General features: G+C 40.1%; 1 protein-coding gene across 1 annotated transcript; it reads right to left on the bottom strand.

Moving 5' to 3' along the window:
• Positions 1-481: 481 nt before the first annotated feature.
• On the bottom strand, positions 482-18,336 carry UBE2J1 (ubiquitin conjugating enzyme E2 J1). Its single transcript, XM_060753040.2, has 8 exons — positions 18,136-18,336; positions 13,443-13,516; positions 10,887-11,018; positions 10,267-10,351; positions 9,763-9,868; positions 8,630-8,762; positions 6,615-6,743; positions 482-1,203 (listed from the first exon to the last, which is right to left on the bottom strand). The coding sequence occupies exons 1-8, from the start codon at positions 18,164-18,166 to the stop codon at positions 940-942; spliced, it is 954 nt and encodes a 317-aa protein (XP_060609023.1). The 5' UTR covers positions 18,167-18,336; the 3' UTR covers positions 482-939.
• Between the last annotated feature and the right edge of the window lie 3,856 nt (positions 18,337-22,192).

Here is a 22,192-nt window from a genome sequence, read left to right as displayed (position 1 = left end):
TGCAATGCTTTCCTTTTACAACTCATTAGTTGTTAAGCCATCAGAAAGAATTAAAATAAAACTCACATGTTCTGTTCTTGGCACTTTACAGATTTCATGGACAATTTTCTCAAATCATCATATCCTTATTTACAGATTTTGAAATTGCTTTTATTATTTTTTAAATAATGGGCACATGAAACAGTTAACTTAATGCATTATATGTATTTCTGGAGGATGTCACTGTCAGTAAATTCTGGGTAAATTATACATAGTTATAACCAATTCTGGAATTATAAAAAAGTGAAATATACACAACTGAATATCAGAAAATCACATTTAAATCTCGCAAAATATTATTCTAACTTCTAGAGAATTAATTTTTTTTTAAAAAAATCAAATATGTTCTGGCCCCTTTTTCCATAGATGACAAAAATTTCATAATGTCAGGATTTTCCCCCCTGGCATTTGTTGTGTGAAAAATAAATGTACTTACAAAATATTAGCGACTTCCCTTCTCTGTTCAGTTTAATAACATCTACTAGGCAGACATATTTGTACTTCAATGTATCCCTCTCAGGCAAACATTTATAGTTCATTCAGGCAAACTTTTATAGTTTATTCATTCAAGCATAAAACCACAACTATCTTGTTTTCCTCAGTTAAAAGTGATCCACAAAAGTTCACAAGTGATCCATCCAGTCCTCTTATTGCCTAAACGTCCTGCTAATGCCAAAGCATTTCTGCAGGTCATCTGCTTGGTTGGTACAGAATGCCAATAGTCCATACTCACACCAATATTAAGGTGCACACTTTTTGCAGATATTACGGTACCCCATGGTACAGCGACATTCGGACTTAAAATGAGTAAATACAAAAAGTGACCTTATGTAAACAATCCTCATACCCAACATCCAATACCTTAGTAAAGAGATTATTAAGTAACATTACGAGAGAAAATCATAACTCAAATATATACTCATTGGATAGACATATACGCCTAAATATAAGTGCTGCTAATGCCAGAACAAGAACAAGAATTAGGACGTTTGACTCTATAGGATCTGCGTTGACTCTCGGCTGTTGACCCTGGTTGAAGTTGGTTGATGCCGGCACCCTCCGCTGCTGTGCACGCCTCTGGCGAGGGCTCAGAGAAGTAGCATTTGCCACAGGCTGGGGGTTGCTTTCAGGACTTGAAGGGGCCGAGTTGGACTGATTTTCAGACTACAGAAGAAAGTGGGAAAGGGGGAATGGATTTAAAAGAATGGAACAGTTAACTGTCATCTTGGTTGAATGAATGTGTTTTTCAAAGTAGAGCAGAAAGGAGAATACTTTCAAAAGGCTACTATCCCAGGAGTACTGGAAAATGTAGTGTTTAATGCAACAAAGTGAGACAATATTTTAAAAGCAATGGGAGGAAGAAAGGATATTGGATAAATAAGTAAGAAAGCCTGCTTCCTCCTCTCCCCGCTCCCCCCAAGCATGGGATCTCCCATACTCCGCAACATAAACTTGCTCTCTAGTGTGGGATACAGTGCAGAAATCTAAAGCTCTCTCCCACTGTCCATTTAGATAAAATTCAGGAGGCGAAGTGACAACTGACTCAGCACTTTGCCAGACTCTCAGACTTCTACTGCTGGACTACACTGGATCTCTGGCACTGAAGGAAACTATTTGTTGACCGAATGATGCTTTGGTTTAATAGGTCACTTCTCACATTCTCTATGCATTCTGGGCTCACCATATTCCTGCATCGACCAATGGAGGAGTCAAACTACAACATGTACACAACACAGTATTTTACACAACATAATGTAAAGCAGACTAGGATGTACAGCATTGTATTGCAAGGGAGATGCAGGGATCTGTGAAATGGCAGGAAACCAACTATAGTACACAAATCTACAACTTCCACTATTTCACAGATGTTTGTATTTTTCTCCAACCTGGAAGCTAGAAGGTATCTATCATTTGGAGGCTCTGAGTTTGTCAACAGGCCTCCTTCTTTCCTCTTTTCTTCTGGTATAAAAACCCACTCAACCTCTAGCATGTGAATCTCCTATCCAAAGGTTTGTTGTCAGGGTTTTGTTCAAATCACTTTGTATCTTCATTTCCTTATATCTTTCACAGGATTTCTACCTGCCCTATACTGCCTTTCCTTCGGCCATCCCCACTCCTAGGTGTAATATTAAACAAGTTGCATACTCCTTTTATAAAACATATGAAAAGCAAAACAAATGAATCCCAATCACTTTCATTTGTCCTTTGAATAATATCTGCATTGAAGGTACTTGTGTGAATAGATAGAGTGCTGAGACACAGTGTAACATTCACAGAATTGTCAGAGGGAACGGTAAGAGAGGACAGTACTGGCAAATTGAAAAGCCATGCTGCGCCTATAAACCTAAATTGCCTCCAAAACGTACAGAGAAAATGTACAGCCCAAAAGGTCCCACTCTGCAGCATCTTCAAGTTCCCCAATTAAAAGATTTTTTTGACCTTATGATCATGACATATCTTAAAACACCTTCCAAAAAAAAAAAAGTCAGGAATCAAAACTGAATGACATGATGTCACATCCAAGGTGAAAAATGAGCCCTGCTCCTCCATCATTGCTAACTCCCACTCTAAAATGAAAACACCCATGAATTTCATATTTGAACAATAAACCTAAAAGTGACAGGCAGGATGAGATGGCTGGAGCTGCCACCTAGTCAATGAAGGACACAACACAAATGAATCCAATTTGAATGCAACACGGAATGTATGGAATACAAAAGGTGGGCCATATAAACCAGAATATCAAAGCAGAAAATCCCCCAATATCTACTTTGAACTGGGTTATCTGAGTCCACAATGCCATATATTCCACTTCAAAGCAGAAAATGTAGGGTTTCATTTACCTGCATGGAAGGAGGTGCCTAAGAGAAGTGAAACAAAATACTTTACTTTGCACGCTTCCATTTTCTCAGCCTTTAGTCTCCCTGTCTAACATTCATTTTTCCTTTTCAGTTTTAGAAATTAGAATATTTATTAATACCCTGTGGTGTACCTCAGACAAATACTACGGAAGCAAGGGCACATATTTTTCACAACACACAGGGAACATATGGCTCCTAGTATTATACAGAAATAAAACAAATATTTTTTTTTAAATGCCTGCAACTGGTTATTCTCACTAAAGCATTGATAAAATACGGCCAACAATATATAGTATTAAGGATGCAACTGGAGATACATCTATGGAGACACATCCTTAGATATTTACAGACAATCATTAAGCCGAAAAAAGGGGAAGTCCTTCTGTTTCAGAATCTGTCTCATAACAAATAAAAGGTGGCTTCACAATATACAAAAACAACCAGAGTTTGCTTCTCATTGGACCAGGGAGAGCTCAGCATTATGGGCTTCTTCAAACATATGTCGAGTGAAGCAATACCACATGCAGAGAGATCAACATCCTGATCCCTTAAAATATTAATCTACTTTGGGTAGTTAATCATCCGTCATATGCAACAAATGGAAATAAATAAGTTAAGGCTTTTTGTTTTGTTTTAAGCATGGCACCTATTTTGAAGATTCAAGTACAGATGGAATAAAACTGATGAGCAGCAAGGGGAAACAATTTCATTCAAAATAGGATTAATTTGAACAATTGCTGACTTTTTTCCTTGTCCTAGGGCAACATACTATTATTTCCAGTGACTGTAGCTGATGAGCTTAAAGCGCACACACTGCACTGAAGAATTACGAGACTTGCAAAGAATGAGTCAAATCATAGTTCTTTACATATGCGAAAGAGAGGGGAACGTTTCTTGGTAAAATCTGCATAATATTAGCATGCCCACATTTCTAAATAGCTGGAAAATACTCTTCACCAGGCAACAGATGGTCTGACGTTATTTCACATGAATTTTTTTAACCAATCTGTACTCCTATCAACCCTGGGAACACACACACACAGAGCTTAACAAGGATTTGTCTACAATTTGTCCGTGAATTTAGATTGCATCTACAGCAGTCATAGCAGCAGCTGCCCTGTACCAGTATCAGGCCTCAGCTACTTCCAAAGTGGATGGGTTATATAAGCACTCTCTTTCACCATATTAATATGTCATAATTAAGTTAACAATGATTTAAAATGGCCAGAATTAATACTGCCCTTTATGTGGTCAAATTTACTTTGGAGATGATGAAAAAAAGGAACATGGTAAGCATATTTAATAGAATAAAAGCTGAAAATCACTAATGTGCAGAGTCTTTTTGGTTCCGTTTACATAAGTCTCTCAGGCTTAGGGCTAAAACTACTGTAGCATTGAGGAGCAAGTCCCATACTATTTTGGGAAAGAAACTTCCCTCTGTACAAGCCCCATTTGGTTTCCAAAGGCAGGACTCAGAAGTTGAAGATACATCTTTGACCTGACAGATGCGTCTTTCCTCGCAATACTTTACTGAAGTTCTTAGAACAGTGGAGGGAGAAGAAAAGTATTATTTATTAATGTAGAAATTTCTATGCTGTTTTTTGTTCCATAATCTCCGAAGTGGTTTATAATGTGTATTAAAAGTCACAGGTTGTAATAAGAATAAATAGTAGGACCATAAAAAGCAATAAAAATAAAATATTTCATTATCCCTCATCCAGCCAAGGCACTGAGAGACTCAAAATTGTGTATTTTCTGACCTTAATGAGAATTCCGGCAAGCTGTGTGATATAAAAATGTTTCAAGTTTACAGTATAAGGAATATCCCACAAAATAGCAAAGTATTTCAAAGTAAAAAGCAAATACTTAGCTGATCATTCAGCTCACAATAAGTTGTACTTAACTCCTTTTAAGAATGATCTACAACTGTTGTTGTGTTGTTTGCAATCAAGGCATTTTTTAATTTATGGTAACTTTAAGGTGAGCCCAAAACAAGATAATTTGTTCACAGCAAGTTTGCTTTTGCCTTCCTCTGAAGTTAAATGTGATTTCTTCAAGGTCACCCAGTGGGTTTCCAAGACTAAGCAGGGTTCAAACCTCAGTCTCCCAGTTTCCTAGTTCAACACTCAAACAACTACTCCATATTGGGTCTCAGAGCTACATATATAGTGCAGTTCCCATTTGCCTGGTGGAAACATTCCTGGACTTCACATAGATACTGTATACTAAACTGAAGACAATGGTAAACGCTATTGAAATGAAGGACTTCTGCTCCATGGAATTACACAGGAAGACCAAGAAGAATGTCTAGAGAGGCCGTATTTTTTCCAAAGTGGACAAATGAAGCCATGGACAGCAGTTCCACAGATATAGGGGACATACTGGACAAGGCATAAAGATTATACGAGAGAACAGGCTCGCTGTGTCACTTATAGTAGCACAGTGACAAGAATGGAACCGCCGGTGGTACAATGGCTTAAACTCTTCTGCTGGCAGGACCTCTGACTGATAGGTCAGTGGTTCGAATCCAGGGAGAGCGGGTTGAGCTCCCCCTGTCCGCTCCAGCTCCCCATATGGGGACATGAGAGAAGCCTCCAACAAGGGTGCTAAAACATTAAACATCTGGGCATCCCCTGGGCAACATCCTTGCAAACAGCCAATTCTCTCACATCAGAATAGACTTGCAGTTTCTCAAGTCACTCCTGACATGAAAAAAGTAACCAGAATGAGATAAAATACATTTTTAAGAAACAACCAAAATTAGTAAGTAAAATCTCGATCCATCCCCTATTATGGGACAGTTACCAATTTAAGAAGGAAATAATAAATAACTGCATAATCACAAATAACATTTTTCTGGATGACAGCTTACACAGAAATGGTAAATAAAGGAGGTGGTGGAATCAACAGCTTTACTTCTTCCACATGAAAAAAAATCAGTTGATAGGGCCTAGTATTAACAGAAGTTGGGGAACCTGAGGTGTTAGGCTCAAAAATGACTCTCAGTTAGGGTAATTCCATCAAAATATAGCAGAGTACAAGGAGTAAACTCCATAACCAGCAGAAACTTACATGTGGTGAGTAGAAAGAGCCTTTTAATCTTTAGAATGGCTGAGGATTGCAAAGTCAATCTTTAGGTTGAAAACATTTATTAAAGGGGAGGGGGAGAGAGACAGTGGCTGGCAGTAAAAACAAAGACAAAACCCTTTAAAAACATGCAAAGGAATGTGGGGAAAGGAATCCCTGTGCTTGGCCCTGTCTCTAGTCTAGCTACTCATTGAGTTTTGGAAACTTGATGAAACAAAGACTTTTGCAGTCCAGGGATGAAACCCAACAACAGGGAAAGTTACAAATGACACTGGCCTCAAACGTTAGACCTGTTTCTGGGCATATCTGATAACCCTATCTAAGAAACTAGAGCTGATGCAGTCTATCCAATGCAATTTTCTAAATCAGTGCTCCAAATAACTCCAGGAACAGTGCTAAGAACCAAGACATCAAGACTGTTTTTGGTAGGGCTGTGCTATCAATGATGTGATCACAGGTATGAAAAATTCTAGATATAAGGGCAGTTATCACTAACTGTGAGGAGTAAATCCTTTCTGAGAATATGAATAAGATTAAATTGATCTCCAAGCAACACAAAAATTAGGAATCCTTCTCCTCTTACTCCTCTTGAAAAATGCATCATGTCCATATTTGTTTAATACCCACCACTTCAATTGTGTCCTGGAAGGCTGGGACTGTACTTTCTTGTTGGTGTTCAGGGGAACTGTCCGAGTGGCTTAGTTCTGATAACTTTGCTGGTTCAGCAACAGATTTTCTAGATGAGTTAACTTCCGCCTTAAACAAAAGGATGCCACAAAGCTAAATGGGAGTTCAGAACTCTAGGCAGATTATGTTATGAAAACTTTTTTTCTTACCTACATGATATGTTCAACACTTCTTAAGAGGTACACATAATATGCAATATTACTTCTAGAGCAAATTGAAATGACTAAATAATTAGAAATGACAGCATTCAAAAGACAAAAAAGGATTTATTTTATCAACTTAATAGTTTATCACTTAATCTACACAAAATGAAAAAATTAAATAAATTGGGAGGGGCAGTGATACCAATTTAGTATTTCATATGCTGGCAAGATCATCTCTGAGTATGCTTTGCCTAAGAAGAACCTATGAAATTAACAGGGTTTAAACTCATCAACACACATTTTTGGTGCCTCAAATGTTCTCCCTTTCTGGGCATATAGGACCTGCTGATTCCAAAAATAGCACCAGTTTCTCCCTATCTTCTCTAGTTTTTGAGATATAGAACAGATGTCAAGTACCAATCGCCATCTGCTTTCCCACTGAAAATCATGATAGCCATATCTAAAAAACTAGAGCCGATGCGGTCTAGCCAATGCAATTTTCTAAGTCAGTGCCCCAAACGGCCCGAGGAATAAGCCTAAAAATCAAGACACAAAGAAAAAAACTTTTTTTGGTTGGGTTGTGTTATTTGACAACGCACACACACACACACACATTCACTGTGTATACAGTGCCTTCTCTTTTATGAGAAGGAAGCACTGTAAACAAGGAACAGAAATGGGGAGAAGAGCATATTGTACAAGGGAAGCTCTGGAAAATCACTGCTATTCTTACATCATTTAGGTTGTCAAACGCACAAAGCAAAGCACTTTTGTGGAAATTATTCAGGGAACTTTATGGTAGCCATTCTAAATACAGTCAGATTCTCAGTTAATTGGAATGCAAGCAACCGGAACTCTCACACAATGGACAATTTTTTAAAAGAAATATTTTTAAAAATGAAAATAAAACAATTTCTAGTAGAAATGTAATGTTAAGTTTTTTTTTTCTTTGCATTTCAGCATTAATATTGTGTCAATACAGAGTTTATGGTATGGTAGAGCATTGAGTATTGTAGTTAGTTAGGCTATTTGTAACAGTAGCTCTCAGAGAACACAAAACTACATTTATCGTGCATCTACCAATCCATATGGGTGCCTGTTAATTGAGAGTCTACTGTATTACATTTAATGCACATAGAGACAGATAGATTAAAATTCTGAAATCACATTTCAAGAGTTTGCATATTAAAAGACAGAAAAAAACACTTTAACGAAGACCCAACTTCTCAGTTCAAATTACACACTCATTTATGCTACATAATTACGGTGCTACTTTAGCTATCACTTTTACACCTCATGAAATCCTGGGATTTGTAGTTAAGGGAAGGGCTTTTACAAGGCAAAGAGTTCTGGTTTCTCACCAAACTCCAAGATCCCCTGGGATGCAGCCACAGCAGATGAAATGGCACCAGAGAGATATGTTGTGCCGTGTGAGTGGGCTCTCAATCTCTCTCACAAAAATTGTAACTGGAATTTCCTGCACAGTGGCCATCGTAGGCTCCTGCACAAATTCCCATCTTTATTTTCTAAACAAACTTTTATCCTTAATTAAAAATAGATATTTTATCACTATGCCATACTTGAAGCTTTTTTTAAACAAACAAACAGTTTGAAAGCCATGCTGTGCTTTGGATGAAACAGTAAATGAAGTGTGGCTTATTAATCTCATGAGGAGTATAAGTAACTTTTTAAAAATTTCATTCCATGCTACTGTCATTCTTTCCATCCAAAGAGCATTGATCAGCTGACTTTAAGCATGGGAACATTCATCCAATTATGTAGGAGGAGGGAAAGAACAAATAGTTATTCTACCTTGAAACTAATTTGCCTAGCAAGTTCCTTGGCCTCTTTATCAGCAGCCTGACTTGAGGCACTTCCGGATGTTAATGGTAAGAGAGCTTCTTTCATAAGTGATCCACATCCCTCACAATAGAAATCCTGAGACCTGGAAGGTTAGAGAAACATATACATTACTTTAACAGTGTTCAACAGCAATCATGCTCACCAGATTTCCTACTCAATTTGCACATGTATTAAATGATATAACTAGACACAGATCTACCGTTATAGGGGGGAAAAATGATATTTTCAGTCTGGTATCATAAATATATATCTATAGGCAAACCCTACATTATTCACAGAAAAAGTGAAGAAAGCAGTTATCACTATAAAAATGTTCAAGAAACAAAATGTGCAGAAAATGCATTAATTTAAATCCTAATTTCAATACAACTGGTTTCGGATGGGGGGGGGGGGCATGAACAAACACACTGTGATTGTATTCTTCAGTTGGTGTCCTGAGTATTATAGCCTACAGAGGTTCTATCATACTACAGAATCAAAGGATTATGATTCAATTTTAACTGTTACGGAAAAAAAATTACTCTGGAGTCCTGGTAGCGTAGTGGGTTAAACTGCTGAGCTGCTGAACCTGCCGACCGGAAGGTCAGTGATTTGAAACCAGGGAGCAGGGTGAACTCCCGCTGTTAGCCTCAACTTCTAGCAGTTTGGGAAACATACAAAAGTGAGTAGATCAATAGGTACTGCTTCAGCATGAAAGTAATGGTGCTCCACGCCGTCATGCCAACCACATGCCGGAGGTTTGTGGTGCCAAATGTCAATTTACACCACTTAGAGGACATAAGTGGAAATTTGAAAAGAAAGAAAAAAGAGAGGGATGGAGCCATTCCTTGCCAGACCGGTATGAAATGGTGTCAGAATCACAATGAACAAAATTCTGAAGATATTCCAGGAAGGGAGAGAAATGAGCACTGGGATTAAAATTTTCTGGAACAAAACAAAATAATTCTGCCTATTCTACCTGAAAAATCAGAGGACTAAATCCAGTTGTTAGTTCCAGGTCAAGATTATTCAAAGAACACTGAAATAAGCCTTGAATAATTAGCAATAAAAACATCACTTAAACTCAAAAGTAAAACTCTTACTTCTTAGCAAGTGCTCTTCTTTCCTCGGGTGTATAGTCTAGAGATCCTATGGCTCCCTCCCCTTTCGTAGGCATGAATCCAATAATAGCAAGTAAGGCAGTTCGTACTGTAGTCAGAGAAGAGAAATATGAAGGTTAACCAACAGTGAGAAAGGAATCCTACTGAAGCGCAAAAGTCAAACATGCAAGCAATCCAGATTGTACCCAATATTCTCCACCCACCAGCAGAGACCCTCTGGGACAGATTTTGGAGAGGTAGTTTTCAGGAGTAAAGCAAGTAAGGAAAGAAAGGGAAAATCCAGTTTCATCAACAGAAATCCATATGGGATACTGGATAAACCTGCTGATTTAAAAAAATAAATAAAGTGCAAATGTAATCAATTCCTAGAGTGAAGCAAAAATGTAACACACTGCAAGGAAAGGCCTACTGTCCAGTTTAGGATGTTGTTCAATAGATTCAGTTATTTAAGAAGGTCCCTGATGGCCAGAATCAGCTGATACTTACTGCTCCATGATGGTTGCCATGTTTCAGGGTGATGTCCTGAGATACTTAGACAAATTTTCTTTCCCACTTCAAACCTGCCATTAGCCTTCAACAAGTAGAAAAAAAGTTTTCAATTCATTTGTTTAAATAACTTAAAATATTAGGCCAGTTCAAATACATTATTGTAATGCAGTAAATTGGACAAGCACCATTAGTATTCCCTGTATGTAACACATCACCCAATTGTTTTCAGTGCAACTATTGTCAGGGGGTTTCAGTGCAACTATTAAAGTTCCAAATACAAATGAACACAATCCACCACCCACCCATCCACCCAGTTTTTATTAATTTGCTCCGGTATTTACAGTATTTTTTAATTCATTAAAAAAACATCGACCTATTTACAGGTCAGAGGAGAAGAAAGATAATTTTCTTTTGCTTGCTTGGGACCCTTCCAGTGCTTCCTGGACAAAATCTAATACATTCAGTTAGGTTAGTTGCAAAGGACACAGAGGGGAAGACTAGAAGCACAAGAACCATGCTTGCAGTATTTTTAAAATTACTCTTCCAATTGTTTGAGTTTACAACATATTTAATGGCAGTGGTTGTGCTTTTATGGATTGGTTGTTGAGCCATCTTACCGTTAAGAGAATAATACTTGGTGGTTTCATAGGATACTCTGGTGGCAGAACTATCCGTCCGTGATAAACTCCTCCATCAAAATCTGAATCTGGAGGGCCTCTGACTGTGAAGTGCCATTCAAAAAGATTATCCTGCAAAATAATATTAAACATGCACTGAGAATATCAACAACCTATTTCAAACTTATCAAATTAAGTCTGGAACTAAATGATATGCTTCTCACATTAATTGCTGCTACTTCTACAGACAAAAGATGTGCTGTGCAAATAATTTCTTGTTGGCTTCAAGCATCAACACAATACTTGAACTGGCAAACAAAGTTTAACTAACATTTCAAACTTGCTACAAAATAATATATGTGATACAACCAGAATTCAAGCAAATATTAAAATGAAAACTCACCTCATTTAAACTAATATTATTTATTAAATCAGTTCTAACATAGACTAATGTATATTCTCTTTTTCAAAAGACTTTCATTGGTGTCTGTAGTAAGACTTCCTTAGCCACAGATCATACACTGCCTTTTGCAGAAGCTTCTCTCTCCACTAGTTTTAACCATAATTATTAATGCCTAGGACATTAACTATGATTACTGCTAACTAGAATCTATTGTTTGTGTTAGCCAGGATTTGGAATTCATGGCAGTGAATTCTAATTAGAAGGTCACTTGAACAAAGCATGAATATTGGCATTATCCTTAATTGTGAGTTCAGTAAGAGAAATCAACATTATTATAGTGCCGGGAACAAGTGATACTGCACTTTGCCTCAAATCAGTTTAGAAAATTAGGAATGGTACCATGAACAAGTTCCAAGTTCTTTCTGGACAATAAACATCTCAGATTCCTAAATTAATATTTTATTCAATGAAGGCTTTTGCAAAAGCAAGTAACTTTGCTCTCCCTATGTTGGGGATTTCTCATCGTCGGAAGAGGAAGGGGAGCAGGGAGGTGCTCAGGTCTTGGAGGGAGATGAAGAAGAATCCGACAATGAGGCTTTGCAGGTGCCTACTTTTTTAGAAAGATGGAGGGAGTCAGAGAACAGGCGGCGGTGAGCTCGCGGCTAACAGATTGATGAGCTAATTGGGTGATGCCCTAAGCCCTCCGGCATGGGATATAAATCAGAAGCAGGAGAACTTAGCTTTTCGCTAAGAACAACTCTGTTACTGCCAGAACCTGCTTTGTGTTAAGGACTTCATGATCTGTGCCTTATTGTCTGCTGATTTTGCTGGGACTTTTGCAAAAGACTTTCATTGGTGTCTGTAGTAAGACTTCCTTGTTTTCTTTTTCAATTGCATTTGCTTATTTTGTTTGCTGGAGTAAAGCATTTTTCTTTTACTTTCAATTTTGTGTTGAGGCTGTTTTTAAGAGCAAAACAGGACATCTGAGGCATTAATGTGACTTTTCTACCTACGTCACATGCCAGCTCAATAATACCTAACTGCCCATCTCTGAGGTCATATGACTATTACCTTGTGCCTTTTAGAAATGCCTGATGTACGATCACTAGACAAGCTCTTTACACCTCTGCATTATGCAAAATAGGCAATACTTGCCACTCAGTGCAGGCGGTACTTATGAACATGTGTGTTTCAGAGAAGACAGAATAGTCTGGCCGTGATTAGGACACATGGTACATAAAACCCCACAATTATGATCTACATAACCCAAATGCACAGCCACATGAATGATTTTGCACATTAGTAGGGAACCTGGTGCCTCTGCTGGAAGTTACCCTCAAATGACCTAGAAGCCTGTTAGCAATCAGGTGGATACACAGCAAGGACTTTGCCAGAGGATTATCTGATTCCCGTACATTTGTCTTGATTTCTTTGCCTGAGAGTCAAGAGGCAGAAAAAACAGCAAGCCATTTCTCATGAGATGATTTCATTCAGAAGATTCAGCAAGCCCTGCAGCTGCCTGAAAGGAAAACTGCTTTTGTGGGATTTTACTGAAAAACTTGGCAAGATTAGATATTTCCCGAGTATAAATGGCACTTTACTAATGCAGCAAGCTCATGCTTTTCCTCACAGAACTCAAGTAGGCCTGTGTTGCACTGAGTCTTGAATCAAACAAAGGATGAGCCAGAAGGAAAGAGGAAATATGTGTAACAGTCTTGATGCAAATAAGTGATTCTGGGCAAAAGGAGTTTTCTCTCTGTTATTCATTCAATTATATCTTTGTGAAAGGAAGCTTGTTTACAACTATGGCCATGTTTTCTCTGTATAATGTACTGCTCTCTTTTCAAGCATTGGTAAAAAAATAAATGCAGAAACATTTCCTCTTCTCTTTGGTTCCTGAGAAAATCTAAGCCAGAAGCAGCTGTTGTTATTTGACCTGTTTTAGAGCTTATGATAACTTAGTTATCTTTTCTTTAAAAAGAACGTTTTACATTATCATATGTCACTCCCCCATTAAGTTATATGCATGTCTATATGCCACCATCATTCACATGCCACAAACTCCTAGCCATAGGTGGACAGTCAAATTTGTGAAACTGATGGTAAACTCATAATTTGTATAGATTTATTTTATAGAGTGAACATAGACAAACCTCTAATGGCTGGGCATGATAATGGTCTGTTGGATCCTTCAGTTCAGCAGCTTCTTTCATTAAACGTTTAACAGCTGAAAGGAGGAGGAAATAACACTACATGAGCACAGAAAAGTAACAAGAGCTTAAACCTGAATAAGGAGTGATCCTCCCCTCAGACAAAATATTTTTAAAAGTCTTCAGTGTGTACATAAAATTGGACATAAATTGTAATAAAATGTGTTTGGAAGCTGTATATCTATAGTACACAGCTTCCAAACACATCTATAAAACAAATACGGTACATGTTGCATATCCAGTAGGAAATGGTTGAAATACAAAATGACATTTGTTGTATAGGGTTTTGATCTTGCAGATCAAGAATAGGGCTCCACAGCCACCAAGACCCCACATCTGGAAGAAAATGATCTTTGAGCTACGAGGGATCGCCTAAGTAAGTAAAAGGGTCTAAACACCACTTCTAAGGAACAACCACAAATGAAGGTGTTATCAATCTGCCCTCTGTGTTAAATGCTACAGCTAAATGATAATTTGGCTCATATTCCTGAAAGTAGCCTGACCTTGAATAGCAACTTCTGAGATAGACCGGGCAAGGAGTAGGGCCTGTGAAAACCTTCCCAAGCCCTATGGATGCCAGACACAAACATTCCCAATAATACAGAATACTATTTTTTTAAAAAATTCTAATGGCATGTCAAATAACAGGCAAGAAAATCATGTTTTTTACACTAGAAGATGATTTCAATTAGGTAACATGTTATTTCTATAAAGTAGAAGTTTGCTTTTCAAACAAATGGAACTAAGTAACATCTACTACAGTGGTTCCCAACTTTTTTTTGACCAGGAACCAATTTGACCGGGGACCATTGTACAACATTAGTACCAAAAGGGTTACGAATCAGTTTTTGGTTAACTTGAAATTCAGTTTGGTTATTTGGGGTGCTGATTCAAAAAACTGCATTAATAGACCACATCAGCTCTAGTTTCCGATACAGAAGATAAACCATTCAGTAGTCACCATCTGCTCACACAGAAAACCATATTTAATGATCTTGAGCTGATATGGTCTATCCAATGCAATGTTCTGAATTTGCACCCCAAATAACTCCAGGAACAGGTCTAAAAACAAAGATACAAAGGCATCCCACTTCCAGGCGCCAAATGTTACTGCTCCACTCACTGGGAGGAGGAGGAGAAGCAGCAGTCAGAAGGCTTGTTGTTGAGCCTTTCGTGGTTAGCCTAACTCCTCCCAACATCCTCATAGCCTCAGCACTATAAGAGGGTTTCGCGAGATCAGTCGCTCTCGTTGCAAAGGTGTAATAACGGTGAGACCACGGACCGTATTTTAGTTCTTGGAGACCACTGGTCCTTGGACCACAGGTTGGGAACCCTCTATCCCTCTATCTATCTATCTATCTATCTATCTATCTATCTATCTATCTATCAACATCAGACCTCTCTGACCATAGCTCATTTAGTCTGTTTCCAAAAGCTAAGTGTCAGATCTGGTCAGGAAGTAGATGACACATGTACAGCAAAACCCAAGAACATCCTGCTAAGAACGAGAAATACCTCTTGCCTGAAACCCTGGACAGAAAACCAGGTGCTATTTTGACCACTGGCCTAGAAGATAAGCAGGGTCAGGCCTGCTTAGTAGTACCCAGAATACAATATTTCAGAGACAGGGAGCAGCTACCCACATTGGCTAAGAAAAGCCTTTTCAACACTGTTGTTTTTTCTTCAAGCTCCTCCTACTTAAGGTAACCTAATAATTGCCAATACTTGCACCCTCACAATTTTTAGAACATTATTCTGAGATGGTTCTTGAAAGAAGCAGAAGATGAAAACAACTGAACACGTATCTTTTAAATTTTGATTTCTTTGAGTGAAACCAACAGTTTGTTTTGTTGCTGTGTGCCTTCAGATCATTTTGAATTAAGGTAAACTTATTGCAGGGATTTCTTGGTAAGATCTGCTCTTCGGCTGAGAAAGTGTGACTTGCTCAAGGTAACCCAGTGGGGTTTCTATGGCTGAGTGGGGATTCAAACCCTGATCTCCAGAGTTGTAGTCCAATGCTCAATCCACTACATCACTAGCGGGCTTTTATCGCTGAGTGAGGACCCCAAACCCTGTGCCCAACACACAAACTACTGGACCATCCTGGCTCTCCTGGGGTCATCACAAGTCAACAGGTCTTTTGATGGGACATATATACACAAACAGCGAAAAGTTGCTACTTGGCTCCACAATCCTTAAAATAAGAAGAAATGAGAAAAAGCATATACAGGCAGTCCCACGTTATGAACAAAATAGGTTCTGTAGGTTTGTTCTTAAGTTGAATTTATGTGTAAGTTGGAACAGATACATTTAGTGTAACTCCAGCCACACACACATATATATACAGGGTGAGGAAGCATAACTTCTTTTTTTCAAAACTTAATAAAACCCATTATATGAATCAGAAAAAAAAATTTATAATGTAGGCGCATACCTAAAGTTTTGTTTTACATAGTTTTGAAGATCAAATTAGGTAGGTGACGTCCCCCATTCTCCATACACTGAGTAAACCAATTTTTGGCATTTGTCATGACTTGCCATCATAGCAGGCGTTATATTGGCAATTTCTTCCTGGATGTTGTTCTTCAAATCTTGTAGGGTCCTTGGACGGTTCACATAAACACGGGATTTCAAAAAGCCCCATAGAAAAAAATCACAAGGGGCCAAATCTGGAGAGTGGGCCGGCCACTGCAAATAAGCTCGAAAAGTAGGCCTCAACGGCAAAAGCATGCTCCTCACTGTTCCAATGCATGATGACAACTGAATTGTGTCAGGACAAAACTTTATATTCCCACCTCTCGAATGAGACCACTAGCACTCCACTACGTCTTCCACCGACTGAATGGCGCGCATTTAAAAAAAGGAAGTTATGTTGCCTCACCCTGTACCTTTGGACAACATAAGGAAGGGTTAACACCCCTGTGGTGTTTGTTTTGCTACCTGTGCTCCTCTTCAGAAGATTTTACCTCATTTCCTCTCCCTGTGAGAATTGGATTTTGAAAAAACATTGGCTTGTTGTGGAAACAAGGACTGGTGAAAAAGTTTCAGTGGAGATACCTTTTCCCCATGATAATAACTCTTTCAGAAGTAATTTCCCTACAGAGGGGTAGATTTATCTCACTTCCTGTTGTTCCAGCCCCATTCTTAACTAGGGAGTTGCTTGTAAGTTGGAATGTTTGTAACTTGGGGACTGCTTGCAAGGGGTTGTCGTCTAAAGCAGAGAGGGTGTGATTCCACCATCAGGTCACCATGACCCAAATGAAAACCATGTCTAATCAACGCCAAAGCTGTGAGGCTGAAGAAAAACGGCGCTCCAGGGTTGAGGTGACTGAAGGTTCCTCTACACCAGGCCTGGGCAAACTTCAGCCCTCTAGCTGTTTTGGACTTCAATTCCCACAATTTCTCGGTTGTTAGGAATTGTAAGAGTTGAAATACAAAACACCTGGAGGGCTGAAGTTTGTCCAGGCCTGCTCTACACTTTAGGATAATAATAATAAACAATTTTATTTCTATCCCGCCCTATCTCCCCGTGGGGATTCAGGGTGGTTTCCAACAAGCAACGGCAAACATTCAAGCTCATACCAACAAAAACACTATCCTGAGAACTTAAGCAAAGACATTACAAGATATTTTTTACAATTCGACAGCTTAATATTAAAATGCAGACTGACACCACTCGAACTTGCTATGGAATGGGTTGCTATGAGTTTTCCGGGCTGTATGGCTATGTTCCAGAAGCATTCTCTCCTGAAGTTTTGTTCACATCTATGGCAGGCATCCTCAGAGGTTGAGGGGTCTGTTGGAAACTAGGATAAGTGAAGTTTATATATCTCTGGAATGTCCACGGTGGGAGAAAGAACTCTCGTCTATCGTCAAAGGCTTTCGTGGTCGGAATCACTGCGGTGTTCTGAATTTTCTGGGCTGTATGGCCATGTTCCAGAAGCATTCTCTCCAGACGTTTCACCTGCATCTATGGCAGGCAGCCTCAGAAGTTGTGAGATCTTGTCAAAGGCTTTCATGGCTGGAATCACTGGGTTATTGTAGGTTTTTCACATTGTTGTAGGTTTTTCGGGCTCTGTGGCCATGTTCAAGAAGCATTCTCCCCTGATGTTTTGCTTGCATCTGTGGCAAAAATCCTCAGAGGATGCTTGCCACAGATGCTGGAGAAACGTCAGGAGGGAATGCTTCTAGAACATGGCCATACAGCCTGATAAACCAACAACCATTCAGTTGTGAGGTCTGTTGGAAACTAGGAAAATTCTTCAACTTTTGTCTGCTTGAGGCAAGTGTGAATGTAGCAAATGGCTATGGAATGCTGGGATTTGTAGTTCCACGAGATGCTTAAGTCTTCCCTGTCAAGGAGGGCTGGTACCTCCCCGAACTACAAATCCCATGATCCCACAGCCATGGCGGTTGGAGTGGTGCTAGACTGCATCCCTTGCCCAGTATAGAGACACGCCAGCGGGGCCAAAGAAGGAGGAGGCGGTGTTGGTGAGGCTCGGTGCTGCGGCCTAGAGGAGGCCTGGCGCCGCGGTCTCGCGTGAGGGCCGAGCCCGCCCTGCCTACACATTCCAGGGGAAACCGGCATCCCCTCCTGCGCTCGGCCCACCCTTCCCCCTTCTGCTCCTCTGCTCACCGGGGCTCTTGAGGTTGTAGCGGGCCTCCATGGCGGCGCCGAGAAGGGTTCCCTTTCCTTCTCTCCCTCCTCCTCCTCGTCTTCTCAGGCGGCGGCGGCGGCAGAGACGAAACCAGGCCACGTCAGGCTCCAGGCTTTGTTTTGACCCGGCAACTGACGAGGCCGGAGGGGGGAGGGGGAGGAGGCCGCGAGGCGGGGCAGTCGCGAGCCCGCCTCCTTCCCTCCTCCCTCACGCTCTGGCCTTGACGTGTCCCTGGCGACCACGCGCATGCGCCCTCAGGCCGGCTTTCCTCCGCCCACACAATGCTTGGGAATCCTGGGAGCTGGAGTTTGCTGAGACAGAGAAGGGGAAAGACATTGCAAACCCACAACTCCCACTCTCCCATAGCATTCAACCACAGCAGTTCCACTGCACCCATTCTCCTGTGAAGACTGCCATCCTGGGCCCAAACTGTGCTTACTATTCCCTACTTGCCTGTGGCAGACAGGACAGCCTACATGTACCAGGGGCGTTCATTAAAGATTTCCCCTGACCCACTTCCTGTGGGTGAAAATTGCTGGAAGAAACATTAACAACCTTCGATATGCAGATGACACCACTTTGATGGCCGAAAGCAGGGAGGAGCTGAGGAGCCTTCTAACCAAGGTGAAAGAAGAAAGTGCAAAAGCTGGGTTGCAGTTAAACATAAAAAAAACCAAGATTATGGCAACAAGAATGATTGACAACTGGGAAATAGAGGGAAAAAACGTGGAGGCCGTGACAGACTTTGTATTTCTAGGTGCAAAGATTACTGCAGGCGCAGACCGGCCAGGAAATCAGGAGACGCTTACTTCTTGGGAGGAGAGCAATGTCCAATCTCGATAAAATAGTGAAGAGTAGAGACATCACACTGGCAACAAAGATCCGCATAGTTAATGCAATGATATTCTCTGTAGTAACCTACGGATGTGAGAGCTGGACCTTAGGGAAGGCTGAGCGAAGGAAGATAGATGCTTTTGAACTGTGGTGTTGGGGGAAAGTGCTGAGAGTGCCTTGGACAGCGAGAAGATCCAACCAGTCCATACTTCAGGAAATAATGCCCGACTGCTCATTGGAGGGAAGGATAGTAGAGGCAAAGATGAAATATTTTGTCCACATCATGAGAAGAAAGGAAACCTTAGAGAAGACAATGATGCTGGGGGAAATGGAAGGAAAAAGGATGAGGGGCCAACCAAGGGCAAGATGGATGGATGGCATCCTTGAAGTGACTGGACTGACCTTGAAGGAGCTGGGGGTGGTGACGACCGACAGGGAGCTCTGGCATGGGCTGGTCAGAAATGACTGAACAAATGAACAACAATAACAAAACGCCTCGGTTGTACAAGTTGACAGGTTTCTCCAAAAGCCACGTTGTGACTTCGGAAATCAGAGTCTCATCGTCTGAAAAATGCTTGCCCTTCAAAAATAACTTCATTGTTTGAAAGAGGTGTGTAATGGAATATCTAATTATAATGTAAGTTTTGAATGTGTTTATTAATGTTGGTATATCGTAAGTGCAGGCCAGCCTTAGCTACAGCTGATTGGTTGATGCGTTGCCATAGTAGCGAAACCTGCAGTAGAAATGTATCCATTTCAGAAGAGCTAGGAGGAAAAAGGGGAGGAGCTAACTGACAACAGAAGAGTCGACATTTTAAAATATGAGCCAGTCTTTAGCAGGTTGAGCTAAAGGGAAGATGTGTCTGGTTGTGTGAGAGCTGGATGATTATAAAGTTTAAGTCTTCAGCCTTGATATTTAAAGTGTTAAAGGAGCCATTCTGAATTGGCTCAAGAGCAGTACATGTGAAAAAGATCTTGGGAGTCCTCATGGACAACAAGTTAAACATGAGCCAACAGTGTGATGCGGCGGCAAAAAAAGCCAATGGGGTTTTGGCCTGCATCAATAGGAGTATAGTGTCTAGGTCCAGGGAGGTCATGCTATCCCTCTATTCTGCCTTGGTTAGATCACACCTGGAATACTGTGTCCAATTCTGGGCACCACAACTGAAGAGAAAAATTGACAAGCTGGAATGTGTCCAGAGAAGGGTGACTAAAATGATCAAGGGTCTGGAGAACAAGCCGTATGAGGAGCAGCTTAAAGAGCTGGGCATAGAAATGATCTCAAACATATCTGTAACTGACTGATAAGTTGTGTACCTGTGTATGCTGAACACATGAAGGTTGTGAGTAAACCAAATATGTTATTTTTTAACCAAAGTCTGTTTTGTCTCTTGAGTGCATAATATAAAACAAGTTGTCTTATGAGAGAGTACATTTTGGGCACTGAAAAATACATCTGAAGAACGGATATTTTTAATGCACTGGCATATTCTCTGTTTCCTAAAAGATCAGAGACAGCAGATCATTCAGTCTAACAATTGAAGCCAAACTGCCTTGCATATTTACATTTGATTGTATACCACTTGAGAAGATTATACTCAAACAGGTTTTTGGCTCTTCTCTAAAAGGTTATGAGCTTTTCAGACATTTCATGTTGGGAGTACATTTTTTAGACAGGCATCATTTTGCGACACATAATTCGGTTTTACCAGCAAAACGTAGGTTAGACCAACTTTGTATAAGAGATACGGACTCATACAAAAATTGTAATAATGAAATTTAGAGATACACAACATATCTCAAGAAAACATTTCATATATATGATTTGTAAGATACGGTAATATAAATTTCCACTTGTCACTTCTCCTTGTAGACACTGCAGCCAACACACAGCTCGAGAACCTCTGATCTAGAAGAGCAAATATTATTACAGTCTCAGTCACAAGAATGATATGGTCTGGTTACATATTATTTGCCCAGATTCAGCTACAAGGGTAGGAAGCAAACCTGGCAGTTGTCAAGTCCTTTGGATTTACAAAACATCTTTGCCAGGACACATGTGTTTTACATGAAATAGCTAGAATCCTTTCTGGCACAATGCAGAGGAGGGATTTGCCAGCAATTAAACAAAAAGGCCTCCCTAGCCAAATCCTCACGCATACTAGGAGGGAATAAGGAAGGCGGCCTAGAATATTAAATTATTGGATGTAAATGCGTACTGCAGCCTACCAACTGCAAAGGGTCATGTCTCCCAGGGTGACTTTTTGCAGTTGGCAAGCAATACCTCTTGGGGTGCAGTTTGACAACACTTTAACTTTCATGGCTCAATGCTTTGTAATCCTGGGAGATGTAGTTTGACAAGGTCTTTAGCCTTCTCTGTCAAAGAGTATTGGTGCCTCCCCAAAACCCCAACCAACAGACTAGATCTTGAAACTCTGGGACCACTCACACCGCTGAATTAGTGTAATTTTACAGATGGGTACAATTCTCATAAAATCATCAATCCCAGAATTCCACAGCAGTTAATATGGCGTCAAACTGCTGCAATTCTACTGTGTGGAAACAGCCTGTTTGCTTCTTTGAGTCAACTCCCATTTTGAAGCAACTGTTCTTTGTTATCTAGTTATTTGTATACTTTATCACTGTTGGTCGGTTCTGCCATAATACTTGCCATTGTGTATACAAGATAGTTCTGCAGGTTTATTCTTAAGTTGAATTTATATGCAAGTTGGAACAGATACATTTTTTAAGAGTAACCCTGGTGATATATATGTGTGTGCTATTCAAAAACTCACACTCTCTGTCTCCCCTTCCCCCCTCTCTTGCTGTGTGTGTGTGTTGGATAGCACAGGGAAGGGTTAACATCCCTGTGGTGTTTGTTTTGCTGCCTGTGGCCCTGTTCAGCAGATTTCCCTTCACTTTCTATCCATGTGATCATTGGATTTTGAAAAATATGGCTTGTTGTGGAAACAAGGATTGTTGATAAAGCTTCAGTGGAGACACCTTTCCCCCATGATAATAACTCTTCCAGGAGGTTGACTTCCCTCACTTCCTATTGTCTCACCCCCGTTCTTCACTACGAGTCATTTGTAAGTCAGATGTTTGTAACTTGGGGACTGCCTGTATTTTGATTCTGCAGTCCTTTTGACCATCATAGCCATTCAGTGGAATGAAAGTTAACTTGATTTAATGACTTTGTTG

Source organism: Anolis sagrei, chromosome 1 (genome assembly GCF_037176765.1).
Source record: "Anolis sagrei isolate rAnoSag1 chromosome 1, rAnoSag1.mat, whole genome shotgun sequence".
NCBI lineage: Eukaryota > Metazoa > Chordata > Lepidosauria > Squamata > Dactyloidae > Anolis > Anolis sagrei.
Note: the sequence above shows the minus strand (reverse complement) of the source record. Positions and strands in the feature narration are given on the sequence as shown.